Here is a 25060-nt window from a genome sequence, read left to right on the forward strand (position 1 = left end):
GGAATATTGTCATCTATTGATCTGGGTAAATTCCAAGGTAGTATATGTGTTTTTGCTTTGAATCAATTCCTTAAAATGTCCCAAGGACCACAATTTGAGTGGACTTGCCCCATTCGTATGGGATGACAGACAATTTTGTTCTAGTACGAGCTAATGTTCATTCAGGCAGTTGAGCATAAAAATGCAATCTACTTAATATTTGAAAGCAAAAGTTAAAATTAATTTAGAGAGATGTTAAAATTTTAGTTGGCCTAACCTTCAGAAAATAATAACAAATAATAGGACTGCAATTGCATATATAAGAGAAAATCCAAACGTCGTTCTAGTTGAGCTGACTTATATCTCACTGTTTCCTGTTTGTCTACCATTTCTATTACCAGTTGTGTGCCCAAGCCCAACCCAGGTCATCTTTGACTTCTTTTCCACTTTCAGCACTGCAGTTCTCTGATGGTTCAACACTTCCATGACACTGATCCTCACAGGTCAGCCCAGCACTCAGAGCTCCTTAGCGAGAGGGGCTGGACCAACAGTGCCACGGTCTTCTCCAGTTCTGGATAGATGATTCCATAACACCAGCACCATCATGGCAGTACATGAGGCCACAGTGCCCGTCAGGACCTTTGTCCTGCTACTCATGTTTGGGGTGTGTCTGTGCATTTCTGGTCACTCTCCGACAAGGCCCTCCCAACTCTTCTCCCCAGAATTGGTGATCCCCTTGAAGGTGACTAGCAGGGCCAGAGGTGCCAAGGGTATGGGCTTGCTCTCCTATAGTCTGCGATTTGGAGGTCAGAGACACATTATCCACTTGAGGGTCAAGAAGCACCTGGTTTCCAGACACTTCCAAATGTTCACCTACACGGACCAGAGAACCCTCCAGCAGGATCGGCCTTTTGTTCCTGATGACTGCTACTACCATGGATATGTGGAGGGGATCCCCCAGTCCCTGGTTGCTCTCAGCACCTGTTCTGGAGGCTTTCGTGGAATGCTGATGATAAATGACCTTGCCTATGAAATCAAGCCAGTTAGGTTTTCTGCCTCGTTTGAACACCTCTTGTATAAGATCGACAGCGATGACACACAGCTCCCACCTAAGAGATGTGGGGTAACAGATGACAAAATGGCTCAACAACGGAAGTTTCAAGAGTCATTTAATCTCACACTGAGGCAGACCCATTATAAATCCTGGTGGACCCACCGGAGATATATTGATTTGTTGGTGTTTGTGGATCATCTTCGTTTCCTTTATCTGGATTGTAATGTATCATTAGTAGGGCAGGAAGTATTTATTATTGTCAATATTGCTGATAGCTTGTGCCAGTCTATAAGAGTAGATGTGAGTTTGACTGAACTTGAAATCTGGAGTGTAGAAAACCCTGTGCCTGACTGGGATCTAGAGTCCTTTTTAAAATACTTTGCCGTGTGGAAGATGATAGCATTTGGTGCACGAAGAGAACATGATATTTCTTATGTTTTCATAAAAAAATCTTTTGGCATAACTCTTGGTCTCGCCTTTGTTGGGGGAGTGTGCATTTTTCCTTTTAACAGTGCAGTTGGCTCTTTTACAGATAAAAATCTGTCTTTTTCAGTTATTGTGGCTCATGAGATAGGACATAACTTGGGTATGCAGCATGATAAAAATGAATGTGTATGTGATCGTGCCTTTTGCATAATGTATCCCTCCAAGAAATTAACAGATCAGTTTAGCAACTGCAGTTATGAGAGTTATTGGAACACTGCTCTTCAGTTTGGAGCATGTCTGCTAAGTCCTGCCCAAAGCATAAACCCAGAGATATTTCGCATACATCTTTGCGGAAACCTCATAGTTGATGAAGGAGAACAGTGTGACTGTGGAACCATATACCAGTGTGCAAATGATCAGTGCTGTCTGCTGAACTGCACTCTGAAACCTGGGGCTGTCTGTAATCGTGGAATGTGTTGCAAAAACTGCCAGTTTTTACCCTCAGGGACTTTGTGTAGACAACAGGTCAGTGAATGTGACCTTCCAGAGTGGTGTCATGGCAACTCACCTGAGTGCCCCGAGGATACATTTGTGCAGAATGGACTCCCCTGTAGTAAGTCTTCCGTTTGCTTTCTGTCCAGATGTAGTAGTTCCCATGACATACAGTGCAAGAGGCTTTTTGGCAAAGATGCAAGGACTGCATCTCACGCATGCTTCCAAGAAGTGAACATCCAAGAAAATCGATTTGGTCACTGTGGTATTGTAAACAATACCTATGTAAGATGTGCAGACCCTAATATCCTGTGTGGGAGGCTTCAATGTGAAAATGTGAAAACAGTTCCTAATGTGATTGATCATACTACAGTGCATCAGTTTTACTTAAATGGTACCACCTGCTGGGGCACTGATTATCACTTAGGAATGAACATACCTGATAATGGGTTAGTGGAAGATGGCACAGAGTGTGGTCCAAAAATGTTTTGTCTCCACCAGAGTTGTATCAGCCTTGAGAATGCTTGCTTTCCTGAAATCTGCCATAACAATGGTATCTGCAATAATAAAGGGAATTGCCACTGTCACTATGGATGGGCACCTCCTCACTGCAATGTCAAAGGTTATGGAGGTAGTATTGATAGTGGGCCACCTCCTGGTCTTCTTGGAAAAGTGAAGAGCCAGATCGGTTACCTGTTAATATTATGGATTTTTCCTTTTATTGCTATCATTTTATATATGGCTTATGTGCATTTTAGAAAAGAAATGGAAAGGAACAAAGAAAAAAATGGAAGAGGAATGGCTACTAAATCTCGTGGAGAAAGTGGAGAAAGGGATAAATAAAGGAATGAAGAGAAAAATGATAGAGGACCAATGCCTAATAGATCTAGAGCAGAAAGCTAGGACACAGTGGAAGAAGTACAATTGGTGGGAGAGATTGAGGAAGAAGATTTAAATGAAAGATTCTGCTTTATTTTATCAAAGCCAACTCATGTTTTCTTCCAGGCTCATGTTCTCTACTAGAGAAATATTAGAATTTGGCTGTTTAAAGAAAAAATTTGGATCACTCATGTCACAATCATTAATATCGCACCAAGGGATTTGGAACTTTTTTAAACTAATGTTTTAAGCAATATTAACAGTTCATTTACTCTACAGTTTTTTTCACTTTGTTTCCTGAGCAGGGATACAATAAGTCGTTTTAAAAATTAGTAATTTATCCTGTCTTCAATATTGTGTAATTCAGGGTTTAGCATTTAACCTCTCTCTGAATATATTGCCACATCAAGCACTAAAGTTTCAGTATCATCCCACTAGTACCAGCCCACGATCCCTCTCCTCAATCCTTCTACCCTGCTTCTGCTTTCACTTTAATAGCTACCATGATCTTGGTGTCAGTTTTGTTGGTTCCCCTCATGCCCTATTTATTTTTAAGTTATTCATACTCTACATGAGGTTGAAACCATCTGGTAATGGAAACATTTTAAAACCACCGTTGATCAATTTTCCCTCTCTCACACCTGTGCTTTTTAAATGGAAACTCTGGGATATATTGCAACATGCTCTTTCTGTTGTGCCCCTTCTCTTCCACAGGCTGTATCACAAACTGATGGGTGAGAAGAGTTTACTTGTCTCTCTCCTTATTAAAATTACTCTCCTCTTTTGACTTCAGCCTTTTACTCATGTGGTCACATTTTGTTCTGAATTCCCTTTTTGCTGGGTCTGTTTGAAATGCTGTCATTCTTCCTTAGGAGTAATAATTCCATCCTTGGTCCTTGAAATTTGTGAAGCAGCAGCAGCAGCTGGTCACTAGCTACCACAGAGGTGCTTTCACCTCGATGCTGCTGAGCAGGTCCATTAAAATCATCAAACCTTTAACATCTTGAAAATTGGAGTTTAGAGTTTATGGTATATTAAGAGATGTTAGACCTGGAAAGGAATGAAAAGTATGATAACTCCAGTTTTATAGCAGATCTTGAACCATTATGGGGCTGTAGCGATAGTACAATGGCTGGTATTTGGCTTACACATAGCTGACTGGATTCAATTCCTGGTCCAATCCTATATGGTCCTTTGAGCCCATCAGGGAAGATCTCTGAGCACAGAACCAAGAGTAAGCCCTGGGTGACCCAACTCCCGGCAGCCCTTGGGAAAAAAATGTTGAATTCATGTAGATCTGAACAGCAGCATCTTTGGCCAACCTGCATGAACATTTAGAGTGAATATTGCTGCTTTGGCTGCAATGGGGGATTCTCATACCATGTAGGGTTTACAAAGTAGGTGTTGGTGGTTTGGGATACCTTCATGCCTGTACTGTGTGACTATATCAAGGGAGCTATTAGTAATTTTCAGTAAGGTTAAGATCAGATACCCTGACAATCATGTCATTTATCTTAAAGCTGAGATCAGATTTAATTCATTTAATGGAGATAATAAGTTTCTTCTTTTCAGTGAATTGTGCTTTTCATTGGTCCATTTTAATTAAATGTTCACATATATTGGCACAAACTGTTCATCATATCTTCTAATTTTCCTTTTACATTCATAAGAATTATAATAGCATCTTGGTGTTGGAGCAATAGCACAACCTACCTGTGCAATAGAGCATAGGAAGAGTGCCTTGCAGAATTTGTAGTAGTTCTGCCAAGGGGGATGCACACTCTCGGCTGCATGTGGTTGTGGTCCACAGGAGGTTGCATGTTTCTTTTGACACTGGTGTTTGTTTTGACAGTGCTGCTGGAACTGCACTCAGTAATATGGAATGGTTTCAGCTATCATATTTATGGCTTCATGCCTGGAAGATGGGCACAGTAAAACCTCACCCCCCCAGTTTTTGTTTCTGGGCCACACCCAGTGGTGCTCAGGGCTTGCTCCTGGCTCTGTGCTTAGAGATTGTACCTGGTGGGGTATGGGGGGCCATTTGTCGTACTGGAGATTAATCCTAGGTTGGTTATGAAGGAAAGTGACTTGATTGTTGTAATTTCTCTCCTGCCCCTCAGTGTGCTTTATGAAGTAGAATGGGTCTGAAATGGATATGAAAATGTTATTCTCATGTTTATTTTTCATTATTTACATACATTTACAGGACTGTTAGTAAAGGTTAATTTGCTTTACTAACATTTAACCTCTACTTTTACTTGAGAGGGGCCTCTTTAATATAAGTTTTTTTCAGGTTGGTTTTAGATTAAATGAAAAAATTCTTTTTATAACTGGAGATGAACATTAGAACCAACCTTTCGTGACTCCTGAGAGACGTGTAACATTGCAATGTTGATTAGGTGGTGAACGGAGCAGATAACACAGGGTAGTCAGAACAGGAAAAGCGGTTTCAAGATAACTCATGATATTACCTAAAGAATTAATAGAATTTATTGAGTAAATAAATAAACTACTACTGTGTAAGGTGATGAGTAACTACCACATAGTCCTTAAGAGGTTATGTGTGATTGGCTTTATTCAGTGAGTGCTTAGAATCCTAAACTGAGACAGTACCAACTAGACAAATGGACCTTTGAGCAGGAAAAACACAACTAATTGTATTTTGGCTTGGGCTGCAAGTGTAAAGTACCTATTGGATTCAAAGACGGCACAAAATAATGTACAACAACTCAATAATCTTAGATCATTGACTAAATGGTAATTTGTAATTTTCTTTTTGGTATACCAGAATGTGCTAGGACTTATTTCTGACTCTTCATTCAGGGATCAGTCCAGGTGGGGTTAGCTAGACCAAATGGAATGCTGGGTATCAAGCCTGGTCAGCTGCACGCAGGGCAAATGCCTGACCCACTGCAGTATCAGTCCAGCCACAGGAACAGTAATATTTTAGATACATTTGCTTAAAATATAAAATTGTGATCTTAAAATCTAACTGCAAGAAAATTTCAAAGTACATATTGGGCTGGGGATATGGCTCAGCAGTAAAATTCATCCCTTGCATATATACAATCTAGGTTTAGGTTAGATTGAAAGGATTTTGTATGCTCTACAAAGGAATTTGTGATTAATACTTATTTTAAACCCATAACCCATTAACATTTCCACACCAACAGGGTTCCAGCTTCATTAAATTATTGAGAGTTATAAAACCATAGCTGGGGGTTGGAGCGATAGCACATCAGGTAGGGTGTTTGCCTTGCATGCGGCCGACCCAGGTTCGATTCCCAGCATCCCATATAGTCCCCCAGGCACCGCCAGGAGTAATTCTGAGTGCATGAGCCAGGAGTAACCCTTGTGCATCACTGGGTGTGACCCAAAAAGAAAAAAAAAAGAAAACAAACAACAAAAACAGAGCTGACATCACAAAAGAAACCAGAGAAGTAGTTCATTTTTGCATGTTCTTTTTAAAATATGTGCTCTTGAAGTGCAACGGAACATTATTATCAGCTAGATTTTCATCACTGACTCACTAAGAATTATTAATGATGTCAGTAGAGACTCAGTTACATGTTTAAGGTTGATAAAAAAAATAATGTTAATTTTGTATTTTATTTTAGAAAGATAACTAGACAAAGATAGAGGATGGCTGTGTCTATGAGGGTATGGAAGAGAACCTGAGATGCCCACTTCCTTTTACACATAGGAGGTAGGGGCCAAAGATATTCTAGTATGTAAGATCTCCATGCTGTCAATCTGGGTTCAGTCCCCAGCACCCGATATGGTGTTGGGACCTACCAGCAGTGATCCCTGAGCACATAGTCAGGAGTTAGTCCTGAGCAAGTCAGATATAAACCTCCTCCTTGCCACAGCCCCCCCCCCCAAAAAAAACCCCAAAATTAGTAGTAGAGGCTACAGAGATAAAAGTGTAAGTGGTCAGGCACTTGCCTTGTGTGGGGATCCCTTTGCCATGCTGTTCCCATGCCCATCCCCTACGCACTGCACTGCCCAAGATCAGTCCTGAGAACAGAGCCAAGTAAGTCACCCCTGAGTACCGCCAGCAGTGTCCTAAAAATCTGAAAGAATAAATACATGCTAAAAAAGTAAATGATTGGCTGAGGGTGGGGATAGGTCTTGAGTCTTGAGGAAGGAGTCCATGAAAAGTGTTATAAAGTCTTTTCCTTGGCTAATGGGAAAAGAGCAATGGCAGTGTCCTACAGGAGAGATTTATTTTATATATTTATCTTATTACAATGAGGAGATCTTGTTCATGTCTGCTAGTCCCCATTGTTTTTCCTCCAGGTAAATACTTAGTTCTTAGAAAAATACCCCGTTCTCTCTTTTCTTCCAATACCTTTCAACTTTAAAGGATTTATCGAAACTGAATTCTCCTTACTTAACCTCATCTCCCCTAAACAAACCTCTGGAGTCTGGAAAGGCTTGACTGTCTCTGCCATTGGACTTTAATTGCCTACTTCTGGTAGCCTAGGTGCAGATGCAAATGCCACTCTAGATATTTAACATTTATTTTTAGGTATATGTATTTTTTTTTCTTGAGTAGGGGAATAAGTAGACAAAGATAAATGTGTATGCTACAGAGACAGACTTCAAGATATAGACAGACTTCCATAAGTCATGTATAATTTGCTTAAAGTATAATTTGTGTATAAGGTATATTTTTTTTCTAAGAATTATGAAGTCAAGAAGAGCCTTGCTCAGCCCCTCTGCTCCTTAAAGACTATGATCCCGGAGGTCTACTAACCCATTCTGGCACCCAGAGACTTATAGAAATGCATCTAGACTGTGAGCTGAGCTACAACTCCATGCGGCCTGGGGAGGGGGGAAGGATTTTCTCTCCAACGCTTTCTTTCTATGGGGAAGATAGCAGCGGTCGCAGCAGCAGTGCCCATGTGGCGTCCGCCATCTTCTAGAACTCACAACTCAGAGGTACGAGCTTGTAGTGACGTGGCGCACAAGAGATCATGGGATGAAGGTGTTACTGCCACGCTCTCTGCCCAGATGAGATCCGGAGCAGCTGCGCACAACAGGGCCCCTCTGCTCCTTAAAGACTATGATCTGGGAGACCTACTAACCCATTTTGGCACCCAAGAGACTTTTTATAGAAATGTATCTAGACTGTAAACTGAGCTAAAACAACAGAAATCCAAAACCTATAATCTTTATTATAATCTTTAGTAAAGATTAAATTTTAGTTTTAATTAATTTTAATTTAAATTAAATTAATTTTTAAATCTTTACTCTCAGCAATGGAAAACAAACTATCAAATGATACCTTTTCAGCAGGTTTGGTTTTTAGGGGAAAATTCCAAACAATAATAGTCAGTTCTCAGTTGAAATATTGAATGTATTCAAAGTATAGAAAGAATAAAGTGAAGATCATTAGCCACTCAGGTGCGGGCGGGGGTGAGGGAGGGGGGTATATTTGGGTTCTTGGTGGGGGAACAGGTGCACTGGTGAAGGGATGGGGGATTGATCATTATATGACTGAGACTTAAACTGAAAGCTTTGTAACTTCTGTCACGGTGATTCAATAAAATAAAAAGTTAAAAAAAAAGAGCCTTGCTAATATGTGTCCTTTCCACCCCTCCCATTATTCCATAAACCTTTCCATTTTTTTTTCTAAGCAACAAAAGTCTGGAGAAAAGCCTGTTCCAGGTATGCCTTGTCTAGTATTCTTATTATCAGAATCTAATATAAACAGTTGTTTAATGTCATAACTACTTGCATAGGAGATGACCCATGGCCATTTTCTCATTCTAGAGCCTTTCATTACATTTTGTTAGTCCTAGCATTTTAGATCTGCTGAATTGCCCAAAGTGTTGTTCATGTATTTTAATATTTCAGACATGAATTATTGTGGATTCAGGAGGCATAGAAAAACCAGGGTGATTGAGGTTGTTTGTGTTCAGAATTCAATGTGGGAAAGTAACTTCTGTTTCATTTAAAACAGGTATTATGCTACCAGTTAAATCTGGGCTAGGATAATTACAGTTCTGGTTTATATAAAGTCTTAATTAAATATCGTCTTTTCGTATAGTATCAAAAATTTGCCAAAATTATTGGGGGTTTCAGTTGGCACATGGGTTCCTATAGATCCATTTGATGTAAAGGCTAAATTTAGATAATTTACCTAGATTTAATATTTCTACATAAATTAAAGTCTGAATCACTGATATTATTCACTTCTATACTACTGTGGCCCTTCCACATCCTCTGCAAAATAATCTGCTTTTGGTGACAAGTAGGTCAGACAAAGAAAGAGGCAGAAGTTATTCCCGAAACAGTAAAATCTGAGGAGAAGGAGATTGCGAAGAACACCCAACAGACTGAGCACTAAAGGCCCTCCTGAAAAACGAATGAGACTTCAGTGAAACTGGACAGGAGAGAAGAAGTTCAGAAGCGACTCTTGCCTTTTCATCTTGCCTTGCTCCAGTGACAGTCTCTTGGACTTTAAAATTGTCACGACCTTCATTTCTTTTTAAGAACATATCTAAGAGTATTTTTTCAGAAAGGATATAAGAGGATCATTGTGATTCCATTGGAACATTTTTATGTATCTATTCTAACTTTCCCAAACTAGACTGGAGCAGCCTGGTCACTACACGTGCACGTCTGCACACATGTATAAGCTAAATAAAGGAATTTGTATATATTAGCTCATCATGTCTTGTTTTCAACCTTATTTCTCTCTGAATTATTTCTAGATGCTCTTTGTAAGCAACAATTGTTAGAGTAATAGTTAAGCTTCCTTTCTTTTATCAGTTGCATCTTTTTTAGCATTTGAGTTACAACTTGAGAGATAAAACAAAAAGCCTCTACTCATATTACCTTACATATACTAAACTTGTGCATATCCTTTTTTCACCCAAGCACCACTGTGCGTGTTCCCAAAACCCTTAAATAAAATTGCAAACCTTAGTTTACTCTTATTTATTTTATCTGTTGTGAGTACCACTTTGTGTTTACTCTATTTTTGTGAACTGTTTTAGTAATTGCTGTGAGTGGTCTGTCTTCTTTCTGTTGTTTTGTTTTTTGGGACTACACCTAGTGGTGGTCAGAGTACTCCTAGCTCTGTTTGTGGGTGACTCCTGATTGGCTCACGGAACTGTGCAGTGTATGACTTACTACATGCAAAGCATGAACTCCAGCCCTCAGAACTATTATTTCAGCCTATGTATCTGTTAAATTCTCATTGTGTTGCATTTAATATTTCCTCAATTTTTCATTGTTCTACATATACTTTTATCAAAACAGACCCAGGGAACTACAAGAACACTCACCCTCCTTGGCCAAGGTGCCCCCCAAAATGCAGGCCAGAGGAACTCTGGCAAGCCTTAGGACGGAATTAGAAGTGGAATTTTTAAAAATTTTTATTTTGTTTTATTGAATCACCACGAGATAGTTACAAGCTTTCATGTTTGGGTTACAATCCCACAATGATCAAACACCCATCCCTCCACCAGTGCACATTCCCCACCACCGATGTCCCGGGTTTACCCCCTTTTCCCACCCTCCCCCTGCTTCCACGGCAGACAGTATTCCCCATACTTCTCTCTATTTTGAGACATTATGCAACACAGACACTGAGAGGTCATCATGTTTGATTACCTCCTTTCAGCATGCATCTCCCATCCCAACGGGTCCCTCCAGCTATCATTTTCTTAGTGATCCCTTCTCTATTCCATCTGCCTTCTTCCCTCCACTCATGAAGCAGTCTTTCAGCTATGGGGCAATCCCCCTGGCCCTTGTATCTACTGTCCTTGGGTGTCAGCCTCATGTGATGTTATCTATACTCCACAAATGAGTGCATTCCTTCTATGCCTGTTCCTCTCTTTCTAACTCATTTCACTTAGCATGATACTCTCCATGTCTATCCATTTATAAGCAAATTTCATGACTTCATCTCCCCTAACAGCTGCATAGTATTCCATTGTGTAGATATACCAAGGTTTCTTTAACCAGTCATCTGTTTTAGGGCACTTGGGTTGTTTCCAGATTTTGGCTATTGTGAACAGTACTGCAATGAATATATAGGTACAGATGTTATTTCTACTGTGCTTTTTTTGCATCCTTGGTATATATTCCCCGAAGTGGTATTGCGGGGTCAGATAGAAGCTCAATTTCTAGTTTTTGAAGGACTGTCCATATTGTTTTCCAGAAAGGCTGGACTAGTTGGGATTCCCACCAACAGTGAAGGAGCATCCCTTTTCCCCCACATTCACGCCAGCACTGATTGCTTTTGTTCTTTTGAATGTGTGCCAGTCTCTGTGGTGTGAGATGATATCTCATTGTTGCTTTGATTTGCATCTCCCTGATGACTAGCGATGTGGAGCATTTTTTTCATGTGCCTTTTGGCCATTTGTATTTCTTTTTTGAGGAAACTTCTGTTCATTTCTTCTCCCCATTTTTCGATGGGGTTGGAGTTTGTTTTTTTTTATACAATTCTACTAGTGTCTTGTATATCCTTAACAGATGGATATTGGGTAAATATTCTTTCCCATTCTGTGGGCTCTTTCTGTATTTTCGTCACTGTTTCTTTTGAAGTGCAGAAGCTTCTTAGTTTGATGTAGTCCTATTTGTTTATGTTTGATTCCACTTGCATCATCAGTGCTGTTTCATCCTTAAAGATGCTTTTAGCTTCAATCTCATGGAGAGTTCTTCCTACATTTTCTTCTATGTGCCTTACAGATTCATGTCTGATATTGAGGTCCTTAATCCACTTTGATCTTACATTAAAGTGTGCCTGGCATTAGACAGAGGTCAGAGTTCAGTTTTCCCAGCAAGAAGTGGAACTTTTATTCCTCTCAGCACTGAGGCGGTGGCGAACTTCTCCACAGGTACCACACCGCAGTGGGGGGGGGGGTGTCCTCTGAAGTGGTGTTCACTCAAGGCCACAGTTATTTTCTTCCTTCCTGCACCCTGGACTCATCTCAGTTTCTATTACCTAATTCTGAGGATAACATCCTGGCCATCCAAGTTACATTAGGCCAATAGTCCAGTAGCTACTTCCTATCTCACCAAAATAGCGGTGAACACAAGAAAATGAACAAGCCTCATATAAAAGAACACATCCTCTGAAGCTTCACTAGAGGCCTCGCATAAGTCACAGAGGAGCACCAAAGAGGAAGGTAGTAGTCTAGAAAGATGACTACCATCTACCGAGCTCATCCAGAATCCTTTCTCGCAGTGAGAGGGGTACACTGATAGTAAGCTGGAGGGTCCCACCTCCATACTACCACAAAAACATGAAGAAACAGCGCAAATCCCCACTATGAGGAGTGGAGGAAGAAAAGAGTCCAGAAGCCTCAACAGGGATGACCCACAGGGTATGATCTCTCTGATAAAGAATTCAGAGATGAAATGCTGAGGATGATCAATGAACTCAAAGAAATGGTGGAACAGACATCCAATAAATTTAATTGGACATGAAAGAAACAGTGAAACAGAAAGCCAAGAAAATACCAGAAGAACTGAGAGCAGAAATAAGAAAGCTACAAAAAAAAAGTGTCACTAATAAGGGACTTGATAGATGAAATAAAAAACTCATTGGGTGCCCTCAACAATAGAATGACTACAGCTGAAGACAGGATTGGTAAGCTTGAAGATGAACTACAGAAAGCATACTGGCAAGAACATGCAAGGGGAAAAGACCTCAAAATAACTCTAGGGTGAGTCAGAGACCTAGGTGATGAACTCAAGATGAATCATATAAGAATCAATGGAGTACCAAAGGACAGGGAGACAACCCCAATGAAAAAGCAACAGTTAAAATAATATTGCTGAGGCATTCCCAGAGCTGGAGAATGCAGGCACCCAGATCCAGGGAGCTCGAAAGGTACCAGCCAAAAGAGACCCTAATCAGAAGTCTCCAAGACATAATCAGACTGATGGATACCATGGATAGAGAGCAAGCAGCAAGGTCAAAGAAGGAAATCACATACAAAGGCGCACCCCTTAGATTTACAGCAGACCTATCAGAGGAAACCTTCCAAGCCTGAAGACAATGGTGGGATATAGTGAAAAAACTCAATGAAATGAATGCCTCACCAAGAATACTTTATCCGGCTAAACTGTCAAACTCGAAGGAACGATACACTATTTTATGGATAAACAACAGCTCAGGAACTTCATAGACTCAAAACCAAGATTAAAAGGACTAAAGGGGCTACTGTAAGACAAGAAAAACTCTACAAGCACAACGAACCTCTACAGAAAGATGGGACAAAACCCCATGACAGTAATCTCTGTCAATTCAATGGTCTAAATGCACCAATTAAGAGACACAGAGTAGCAAAATGGATTAAAAAACTGAATCCAACATTCTGCTGCCTACAAGAAACACATATTAATGTCGGAGCAAACACAGACTCAAAGTCAAAGGATGGAAAACAATCCTTCAAGCAAACAACTCCCTCAAAAAAACTGGGGTGGCCATACTAGTATCCGACATCATAGGCTGAAAAAGATTAGAAAGGACAGTGAAGGCCATTTTTTATTAATCAAGGGATATGTACGGCAAGAAGAAATCAAGCCCCTAAACATATACCTACCCAATGAGGGACCAGCTAAATACTTGAAACAACTTCTAATAGACCAGGGAGAGCATTGGTAGCAACACAATAGCAGTTGAAGTTCAGCACCACCTTATTACCTCTGGATAGATCTGCATGATTAAAACTCAGCAAGGAAACACTGGCTTTGAAGGAAGAAATAGAAGGGAGAGGGCAAATAGATGTATACAGGGCCTTCTATTCCCCCAAATTGAATAAATATTCTTTTCCAGTGCACACGGAACGTTTTCCAAGATAGACCACGTGCTGGGTTACAAAACATACCTCAATAGAATCAGAAAGATAGAAATTGTATTAACTATCTTTTAAGACCATGATACACTAAAGATAGAAGTTGATCACACACCGATGCAGAGAATTAAACACCTGGAAATTAAACAACTCAATGTTGAACAACGAGTGGGTCAGGAAGGAAATCAAGGAAGAAATCAGAAGATACCTGGAAACAAATGAGAATGAAGACAGGAGCTACCAGAACCTATGGGACACAGCTAACACCGTGTCAGGGGGAAAATTTATAGCTCTGCAAGCATTTCTCAGAATGGAAGAAAGGGCCCACATAAATAATTTGACTTCACAGCTCAAGATCTTAGAAAATGACCGACAAAAGGAGCCCAAACCAGGCATAAGGAAAGATATAATAAAACTTAGAGCAGAAACCACAACACCTAATCAGAGAGAGAGAACAAAAGGGAATACCCTGCCATAGTGGCAGTGTGGGGTGGGGGGTGGGGGGGTGATGGGACTGGGGAGGGTGGGAGGGATACTGGGTTTACTGGTGGTGGAGAATGGGCACTGGTGAAGGGAGGGGTTCTCAAACTTTGTATGGGGGAAACATGAGCACAAAAATGTATAAATCTGTAACTGTACCCCCACGGTGATTCACTAATAAAAAAAAAAGAATGAAAAAAAAACTTAGAGCAGAAATTAATGACATGGAAACCCAAAAAACAACCCAAAAGATCAATTAAACCAAGAGCTGGTTCTTAGAGAATATGAACAAGATTGATAAGCCACTAGCAAGACTCACAAAAAATAGAGAGAGAACCCTAATAAACCAAATCAGAAATGAAAAAAGGGGATATCACAACAGAAACCAGAGAAATTCAAAAGATCATCAGGGACTACTTTGAAAGTCTGTATGCCACAAAACAAGAGAACTTAGAAGAAATGGATAAATTCCTGGATTCCTGACTGAAGAGTGAACCAAGAAGATTTGGAAAACCTGAATAGACCTATTACTATTAAGGAAATCGAAACTGTAATCAAAAGTTTTCCCAAAAACAAAAGCCCAGGTCCAGATGGATTCATTAGTGATTCTTCCAAACATTTAGAGGACCTATTGCCAGTTCTCTTCAAGCTTTTCCAGGAAATTGAGGAAACAAATACGCCCTACCTGCTGTACTTTCACTCCAGCCCCATTCTTTTGCACTTTTATAACACCATAGAGAATATCTCATTATTTCTGTCACTGCTGAGTGAAGTCTTGTTTTGTTATGTCCCGGGAAGGGAGTTTTGCTTGCATATTGACCAGACTAGACGTGAGGCTGCAAAAGCAAGGCCCCTTTATTGATAGCTAGAGTTAGGGTCCAAGTCTCATCCAACACAGTGGACTCTTGACAAGGACCCCGACTCCGAATTCTGAGCACTTTATATAGGGTTTGGTTACATAACAGTATTTTTCTAGGAACTGGCAATATGTTTCCAATTGTGGTTCCTGTCCGGTCTGTGACTTCAGGGACCAACATTATGTTTCCAATTCTTGGTCACTGTCGGGCCTGTGACTCCACTCCCTAGGCCTCTCTGCTTGGTTGGGCTCCACTGTCCATGCCCCCGACTCTGATAGGCTGCTGCCATGGGGCAGTTTATCTGCCCAGGGTGATATTGTTTTCTGAGAAGTCGGGACTTTCTGAAGTTGGGTAAACCGAGACTTAGGCCTGCTGAGTTTCAGTCTTAAAGTGGAGGCTGTCATGGCTCCACTTCAGCCTGACAGTTTCTGCTGTCACACTTCTTGTGCTCTATGGAAAACCTGTTACATCATTGTAGTTTATTTGTTTTAGTTCATGGAACATCCTCAAAAAGGTGTCATTAAAGTCACTCTCTGAGACTTCACAGAACTGGTTGGTACAGGTAGAGCCTTCTGTTACTCATTTCATTCCTAGAGCTTGGTGTGGTTCTGCGCCTCTTCCCCACTGTGTGGCGGTGTTTCTGCTCTTCTGAGGGTGAGTCTTTGTATTTTGACCCTGGGTGAGGGAGGGGTGCCCTCTGGAGGATAGGCTGGGTGCTGCTCTTCTGCTCCTGTCTCTGCCCAGTGACACATAGGAAGTCTTAAGTGTGAGCTGTGTGTCGTGTGATGAGCAGAGATGTTGTTTGGCTGCATAAGCAACTGTGCTTTTCGAGAGATGTGGAGATGGCCAGCTGAGATGGTGGAGGTGGCCAAGGGGAAGGTGGCAGGGCCCAGCTGGAAGGTTGGGGAATTGTCTTTGAGAGAGAAAAAGCCCCAGGGATATCGGGTGGAAGGTGACCCTCACTTGAGTGCTTAAGTGTTAAAACTTGAGGAGCTTACCTGCTGAAAGATCGGTTAAGAGTGTTTTTGATTTCTAGCATTTTGCTAGATTGTCTATTAGGACTTTTAAAAAAATCTCTGTTCTATTTCCCACTTCTGCTGCAGTTAATGCATGCATGTTCTCCACATTCCATCCCTACTTTGTTCAATGTTCTCATTTTTCTTCATACCTAAGAAAAGTCATTGATTCTGTATTGGACTTAAAGGCACTTTTTTTTCAGGAGGATGAGAGGAATGATAATTTTCAAAATCTTTAGATGACAGAGTAGAAACTGAAAGTAGTATATTTTTGTGTCATTAGTATATTCAGGTTTTTTTTAGGTGTTTTTGCTGTTTTGCTTTGGGGGACACATATGGCATTGGGAGCACTTACTAGTGGTTTTTCACTCAGGGGCTAATGGATCACCCTGGTCAGATTTGAGGGACACTTGTGGCCCTGAGGATTGAACTTGTGCCGACTACATTCTAGGAAAGCTCCCTTCCCACTATATAGTCTATCTGGCCCAAGGTTTGTATTAAAATTAACGTGCATTTGTCTTTGACAAAAATGAAAGCAATTTTGTTAAATGCATGTGCATTATAAATTAATGTATATCCTGCAGTTTTAGCATAATATTTTGTTTTATTGATAGGTTACTTTGATGTATATTTTTCTATGTCCTTATTTTTTGTCTCCTATTTCTGTTACTTATTTTTCTTTTTTCTGTTGGAAAATTCAAAGTCTGCCTCCCATTGGCACAAATTATGCAGTTGGGTTTCCCGGATTTGGGATTCTTTCAGGGATAAGCACGTCTGGAATGCAATAGGTAAGCCTTGCCTGTGGGAAAACACTTTTGTGATGTGGACATTCCCCATCAGATAAATATAGTTCCTTTTGTTACTAGGAGAGGTGAGTAAGTATCTTTGAATAGAATACTAGATATTATTTCCCTTGTGGTTTATTTGTAATGGTGCCAGGGATTTAACTCAGGGCCATACACATGGGAGGCATGTGGAGTCAACAGCAGTGTCTTCACTTCTACTGATGCCTTCCTGTTAGATGCACACAAAATACTGTGAGGTGTTTCTTTTAACCCTTTTTAACATTTTCTCCTTTAGATTAAATCTGAACTATCTCTGTGATTTCCTTCCCTTATCATCTTTTCAATATGATATGATCAAACTCATTTCTGTTAATATTTTCTATGTTTACTTTTTCCTATCTAACTGTTCAGTTTTTTTTTCTTTTAAACCCTTATCTCATGACAACTCATACCTAGCAGATTTGACTATGCTGGGATTTTTAGTGAGGAAATTACACTGAACTAGCTGTAATTACAGTTACCCAGGCCTATTTTAAGAAATCAATACTGAGTCTTTCACATTTCGTAGGTACCCAGAGCATCACCAAGAGTTAACTCCTGAGAGCAGAGCCAGTAGTAACGCTTTAGCATCACTGGGTGTTGCCCTCCGCCAAAAAATTATCTGTGGCTCAGCTAGTTTAATTTGATCCACTCTACCTTTATGTTTTCTATTTTCTTTTCATTAGAGAAAAGAAAATGTCCAAGTCTAGTTTTGGACATTTTCTTCTATGAGTTACTAAGATAAATATATTTTTTCCCTATAGTTAACTTTTGAACTTTGTGTTGCTCCTTCCGAATCTTTCTGTTTGCTTTATAGTGCCATATCCTTATATCAATAAGTAATATTATAGTTTTGTTGGGGGATACACAGGCAGTGGTGAGGTGTGCTTCTATGCACTCAGGGACCACTCCTGGAGGTACTGGTGATGGGGGTGACCAACACCACCATACGTGCAGGAGATCAAGCATGGGGTTGCGTCACCTACCAGTAGTCTTGTCTGCTACAAGTATGGTTTGTTTCATTTCTTACTCCTAAATAAATTAGTGTGATCTAAATTATTCTGGTCTTTTTATTTCAGAAATCGAACTTATTCATAACTCTGGAGCATATTGAACTACATTCTGATATCCTTGTAAGCGCCAGTAAAAATGATAGTGGTGCTTCTTGAAGCTAGGATCCTTTTACAGAATTCTACCACAGCTGATCTAATTTCAAGGTCTAAGGACAGAGCCATCTTGACTTCTCACACAGGAAAGGCCTGGGTTCTCTTCATGGTAAAAAATACAAAGGCAAATCTAGTTCCTCATAATCAGAATTCCTGAACTCCTGGAATCCCTTTTTCAAGTGTCAAGATTTTTCCCATTCTATGATGCTCTTAGAGTCTCTGCAAATCTTGTATTAGACTTATGTTGTGATGCTATAATTCTGCAGTTCAACTTTGGTTTTTAGTGAGATTGGCCCTGTGGCACAAATAGGTGGGTGAATTCTTTAGATCCGGGAATCCTTTAGATCCCTCACACACTGGCTTGATAAGAAACTTCATCTGGTGGTAACTCAGTGAATTGTGATGTCACTCCATGCCCATTCTCCATTGGACAGGAGTTTGGCAGTATGGAAAAGCTGCAGGCATACCCAAAACTTACCCAAAATTTCATTCATTTCTCTTGGCAACACTCTTGTACCAGCTCACTTGTATGTTGAAAGCTAATGCACGGACAAAAATGGTTATTATAGGGAATTCTTGAAAAGGTGCTAGAGAACTGAAGAGATAAATAGGGAAGGAAGAATGAGGAAGATATACAGAGGTATGAGTTGTCAGAAGGAGTGCCAATAGTGAGGAAATAAAGGGAAGGGGTTGAGATGACCATATCCTAGAAATTTACATAATGAACCACATTCATCTGGTCCCTGAATGTAGAAGTTAAGGCATTTCCGAGGTTTTGCTGGCAATTTAAGTAATCAGAAAAGATGTTCAGTGTTTCTAATAGCTGTACTTTTCATAAGGTAATATTGAGTAGGTGATGTTTGCTTAGAGTCTTGGAAGAAGGTCTCCAGAACCGTGACTCAACATTTGAAGAGAAAGGTATTGCATTTAGGCTTGTCTCGAGGTGCTTTGTGGGTATGTCTTTGGGACACTGACAAGGGGACACTGGATGACTGTTATGGGTTGCCTGGAGAATGACTATGTATTGCTGGTTCTCAGACTTCTGAGAGGACCATGGGGTCTAGCTGATATTAATACTTTTGTTAAATCTTAAAATTATTTTTGAAATGTGACCACCAGTTCCCCATCAGAGTTGGACCTGTTGCTAGGGATCACAGAAAGTAATGTCAGGCAAGTGGATACCAAATTTCCTGTCCTCTCCCTCTCCTTTATTCTCCCTCTATGCCCTTCATAGTAAAGCTCTTCAAGAATGTGCTGGGGAGATATACAAAATGTCTGAATACAGGCTTGGCTTTGCATGCTAGAGCTCAGGGTTGGCTACCCGGCACCATTTGGCCTTCTAAGCACCCTTGAAATGACCAGGAAGTACAGAGCTGGGAAGAGTCCATGAACATCACCATATATGTGTCCCCACCAAGCAAAACTAATATTCTTGCAGAGGCCTTATTTGTATGAGTAAGGGTATAAGGGTCCCTCTTTGGTACTGTGGAAAGAAAATCATGGCCTTTGCTGTCCACAAAAAAAAAAAAAATGTTACATAAAACACTCTTCGTGAAGAAGCTAGCAGTTGAAAAAATATAGTTGCAACTTCTTAGCTCCACCTTAATAGACCACGTATATACTGTAGTCTTAGGTTAAAAACATCGATAATCAGCATATGGTAAAGTCAGCAGAATGATTCCATGGTTCTGTGGGGACAGGAACATCAGAAACCCTGGATCTCATATCCATGTCACTCTCTGCTGTTACACTCGGTTTCATTAAGTGAAAGTCCACCAAATGGACTTCATAACATTGAAAGTTCATGATCAAAGTTTGAGAAATACTGAGGCTCTGGCTGAATTAATAGAAAAACTTTGAAGAATTTGAGGTCGCTGCTGGAAATGGAAGAGTTAAACGAATGCAGAGGAGCCTCCAGTGCTTGGAGTGCTAGGAATGATAGAAAGGCAGGGTGGGCTGAAGAGAGAGCACATGGGATGAGTCTAGGGGCTGAGCCCTAACAGGAATGATCCCTGGGCTCCTCCAGGTGTGACTCAAAACAAAAAACAGGTTTGCTCAGTGACACCTGTTCACCTAATGATAATGTGACCTTTCATTTAAGAGAATTTTATGGAGGCATTATTGTTTTTTTAGAGTCCTGGCAACAATGTTTTTTCTCCTAAATGCACTTGACCACAGTCCAGTATATCTCAACAGTTTTCAATGGATTTTTTTCCTCTTTACAGATCTTTCCCTTTATTCTCTTCCAACTCATTCCACTGCTATCTTTTTTAAAAAATTTTTATTGAATCACTGTGAGATAGTTATGAGCTTTCATGTTTGGGTTACAATCATACAATGATCAAACACCCATCCCTCCACCAGTGCACATTCCCCACCACCAATATCCCGGGCATACACCCCCTTTCCTACCCTCCCCCTGCCTCCAAGGAAGACAATATTCCCCATACTCTCTCTCTACTTTTTTTGGGGGGTCACACCTGGAGATGCACTGGGGTCATTCCTGGCTCTGCACTCAGGAATTACTCCTGACAGTGCTCAGGGAACCATATGGGATGCTGGAAATCGAACTTGGGTTGGCCACGTGCAAGGCAAATGCCCTACCCACTGTGCTATCACTCCAGACCCACTCTCTCTACTTTTGGGCATTATGGCTTGCAACACAGACACTGCGAGGTCATCAAGGGCCGGGAGGATTGCCCCATAGCTGGAAGCCTGCTTCATGAGCGGAGGGGAGAAGGCAGATGGAATAGAGAAGGGATCACTAAGAAAATGATGGCTGGAGAAATCAGTCAGGATGGGAGATGTGTGCCGAAATTAGATAATGGACCAAATATGATGACCTCTCAGTGTCTATATCTTAATAATTCTAAATCCATGGTAAATGCCATAGAAATGAAAATAGACATACAGAAGGCATCTGGCAATTTGGATATCATATCTATTAGAGATCGTATCTTAAGGAATTTCATGTAGCACTCTAGATTTTATTGAATCATGTCATCTATTGGTGTGAGTTAATTCTAAGATGATATAGGTGTTCTTGTTTTGAATCAATTCCTTAAATGTTCCAAGAATCACAATTTGAGTGGGACTTCCCCCATTTGTATGGGATGACGGACAGTTTTGCTCAAGTACAAGCTAATGTTCATTATAAAGTTGAGCATAAAAATGCAATCTACTTAATATTTGAAAGTAGAAGTTAAAATTAATTTGGAGAGATGTTAAAATTTTAGAAAACCTAACGTTCAGAAAATAACACAAATAATGGGACTGCACTTGCATATGTTAGAAAAAATTCTCAGATATGTTACTGATTCGAGGGTCATTCTCGTTATATCTTACTGTTTTCTCTCTTTCTACTGTTTCTATTACCAGTTGCATACCCAAGCCCAACCTAGGTCATCTTTGACTTCTTTTCCAGTTTCAACACTGCAGTTTACAGGTGTTTCAACGCTTCCGTAACAGTGATCCACACAGGTCAGCAGAGCACTCTGAGCTCCTTAGCGAGAGGAGCTGGACCAGCAGTGCCACAGTCTTCCCCGGTTTTGGACAGATGATTCCATAAAGCCAGCACCATCATGGCTGTACATGAGGCCACAGTCCCTCGCAGGGCCCTTGTCCTGCTACTCATGTTTGAAGTTTGTCTGTGCATTTCTGGTCACTCTCCGACCAGGCCCTCCCAGCTCTTCTCCTCCCCAGTATTGGTGATCCCCTTGAAAGTGACCAGCAGGGCCAGAGGTGCCAAGGGTATGGGCTTGCTCTCCTATAGTCTGCGATTTGGAGGTCAGAGACACATTATCCACTTGAGGGTCAAGAAGCACCTGGTTTCCAGACACTTCCAAGTGTTCACCTACACGGACCAGAGAACCCTCCAACAGGATCGGCCTTTTGTTCCTGATGACTGCTACTACCATGGATATGTGGAGGGGATCCCCCAGTCCCTGGTTGCTCTCAGCACCTGTTCTGGAGGCTTTCGTGGAATGCTGATGATAAATGACCTTGCCTATGAAATCAAGCCAGTTAGGTTTTCTGCCTCATTTGAACACCTCTTGTATAAGATCGACAGCAATGACACTCAGTTTCCACCCAAGAGATGTGGGGTAACAGATGACAAAATAGCTCAACAACAGAAGTTTCAAGAGTCATTTAATCTCACACTGAGGCAGACCCATTATAAATCCTGGTGGACCCACTGGAGATATATTGATTTGTTGGTGTTTGTGGATCATCTTCGTTTCCTTTATCAGGATAGAAATGTATCATTAGTAGTGCGAGAAGTATTTGATGTTGTCAATATAGTGGATAGTTTGTACCAGTCTATAAGAGTAGATGTGAGTTTGACTGAACTTGAAATCTGGAGTGTACAAAACCCCGTGCCTGTCTGGGATATAGACGGTTTTTTAACAGACTTTGTCAGATGGAAGTCAATAGCATTTGGTGCACGAAGAGGACATGATATTTCTCATGTTTTCATAAAAAAATATTTTGGCAGAACTCTTGGTCTTGCCTATGTTGGGACAGTGTGCAGTTTTCCTTTTAACAGCGGAGTTGATTCTTTCACAAGTGATTATCTGGCTTATTTTTCAATTACTGTGGCCCATGAGATAGGTCATAATTTGGGCATGCGGCATGATAAGATAGAATGTATATGTGAGCTTGAGGTTTGCATAATGTATCCCACCTTTGAAGAAACAGATCAATTTAGCAACTGCAGTTTTGAGAGTTATTGGAACACTGCTCTTCGGTTTGGAAACTGTCTGCTAAATTCTGCTCAAAGCATGGATCCGGAGAGGGTTAGCACACATATTTGTGGAAACCTCAGAGTTGAAGAAGGAGAACAGTGTGACTGTGGAACCATATACCAGTGTGCAAATGATCAGTGCTGTCGGCTGAACTGCACTCTGGAAACTGGGGCTGTCTGTGGCAGTGGAATGTGTTGCAAAAACTGCCAGTTTTCACCCTCAGGGACTTTGTGTAGACAACAGGTCAGTGAATGTGACCTTCCAGAGTGGTGTCATGGCAACTCACCTGAGTGTCCCGAGGATGCATTTGTGCAGAATGGACTCCCCTGTAGTAACTCTTCCGTTTGCTTTCTGTCCAGATGTAGTAGTTCCCATGACATACAGTGCAAGAGGCTTTTTGGCAAAGATGCAAGGACTGCATCTCACGCATGCTTCCGAGAAATGAACATCCAAAATAATCGATTTGGTCACTGTGGCATTGTAAGAAATACCTATGTAAGATGTGCAGACCCTAATATCCTGTGTGGGAGGCTTCAATGTGAAAATGTGAAAACAATTCCTAATATGATTAATCATACTACAGTGCATCAGTTTTACTTAAATGGTACCACCTGCTGGGGCACTGATTATCACTTAGGAATGAACATACCTGATAATGGGTTAGTGGAAGATGGCACAGAGTGTGGTCCAAAAATGTTTTGTCTCCACCAGAGCTGTATCAACCTTGAGAATTCTTGCTTTCCTGAAATCTGCCATAAGAATGGTATCTGCAATAGTAAAGAGAATTGCCACTGTCACTATGGATGGGCACCTCCTCACTGCAATGTCACAGGTTATGGAGGTAGTATTGATAGTGGGCCACCTCCTGGTCCTTTCGGACCAGGGAATATATACATCAGTTACCTGATGATACTGTGGATTATTCCTATTGTTGCTTTCATTTTGTATTTGTCTCACGTGCTTTTAAGAAGAAAAAGAGGAAGGAACTAAAGAAAAAATGGAAGAGGAATGCCCAATAAAGCTCGTGGAGAAAGAGATAAATAAAGGAATGAAGAGAAAGTGACAGAGGAGGAAAGCCTAATAGATCTAGAGGAGAAAGGTAGGACACAGAGGAAGTACAATTGGTGGAAAAGATTGAGGAAGAAGATTTAAACTAAGGCTTCTGCTTCATTTTAAAAATGCCCACTTATGTATTCTTCTAGACTTATGTTCTCTATTAGAGAAACATTGGAATTTGGGTGTTTAAAGAATAGTATAGGGTCGCTCATGTCACAGTCATTAATATAATGCCAAATAGGTTCCAAGTTTTTTTTAACTCTCACGTTTTAAGCAATATAACAGTTCATTTTCTCTATAGTTCTTTTTTTCAATTTGCTTCCTGAACAGTGGTACAGAAATCCGTTTTAAAAATTAATAATTTATTCTTGGTCTTCAATATTGTATAATTCAGGGTTTAGCATTAAACCTCTCTCTGAATACATTACCACACCAGGCACTAAAGTTTCAGTACCATCCCCAAAATGACTCAATCCTTCTACCCTGCTTCTGCTTTCACTCTAGTAGCTACCATATTCTTGACATCAGCTTTATAGGTTCCCTTCACCTCCCTTTTTTTTTTGCTTTAATTGTCCATACTCTACATGAGGTTGACACATCTGGTAATTGAAACATTTTAAAACCACTGTTAATCCATTTTCCCTCCTCTCTCACACCTGTGCTCTTTAGATGGAAAGTCTGGGATATATTGCAACATGCTCTTTCTGTTGTGCCACTTCTCTTTACAGGCTGTATCACAACTGATGGGTGAGAAGAGTTTACTTGTCTCTCTCCTTATTAAAATTACTCTCTTTTGACTTCAGCCTTTTACTCATGTAGTCACATTTTATTTTGGATTCCCTTTTTGTTGGGTCTGTTTGAAGTACTGTCATTCTTCTTCGGAAGTAGTAATTCCTGGGACCAGAGAGCTAGTACAACGGGTAGGGCGTTTGTCTTGCACACAGCCAACCTGAGTTCGATCCCTGGTATCCAATATGGTCTCCCGAGTACCGCCAGGAGTAATTCCTGAGTGCAGATCTAAGAGTAACCCCTGAGCATCACTGGGTGTGATCCAAAAACAAAAAAAAAAAACTGTTATAATTCCATCCTTAGTCCTTGAAATTTGTGAAGCAGCAGCAGCAGCAGCAGCTGGTCACTTGCTACTATAGAGGTGCTTTCACCTCTAACCCTGCAGAACATGTCCATTAAAATCATCAAACCTTTAACAGCTTGAATAATTGGAGTTTAGAGTTTATGATATATTAAGAGATGTTATACCTGGAAAGG

At 40.7% G+C, this 25060-nt stretch overlaps 2 protein-coding genes across 2 annotated transcripts; both read left to right on the plus strand.

Annotated features, from left to right (window-relative positions):
• The first annotated feature begins 556 nt into the window (after window positions 1-556).
• Window positions 557-3561, plus strand: LOC101549201 (disintegrin and metalloproteinase domain-containing protein 20). Its single transcript, XM_012933599.2, has 2 exons — window positions 557-2639; window positions 3545-3561. The coding sequence occupies exons 1-2, from the start codon at window positions 584-586 to the stop codon at window positions 3559-3561; spliced, it is 2073 nt and encodes a 690-aa protein (XP_012789053.2). The 5' UTR covers window positions 557-583.
• An 18013-nt stretch (window positions 3562-21574) lies between these two features.
• Window positions 21575-24545, plus strand: LOC101549476 (disintegrin and metalloproteinase domain-containing protein 20-like). Its single transcript, XM_012933600.2, has 2 exons — window positions 21575-23579; window positions 24523-24545. Exons 1-2 carry the CDS (start codon window positions 21575-21577, stop codon window positions 24543-24545), a joined length of 2028 nt encoding a protein of 675 aa, XP_012789054.2.
• Window positions 24546-25060: the final 515 nt, after the last annotated feature.

Source organism: Sorex araneus, chromosome 3 (assembly GCF_027595985.1).
Source record: "Sorex araneus isolate mSorAra2 chromosome 3, mSorAra2.pri, whole genome shotgun sequence".
In the NCBI taxonomy this organism is placed as follows: Eukaryota; Metazoa; Chordata; class Mammalia; order Eulipotyphla; family Soricidae; genus Sorex; species Sorex araneus.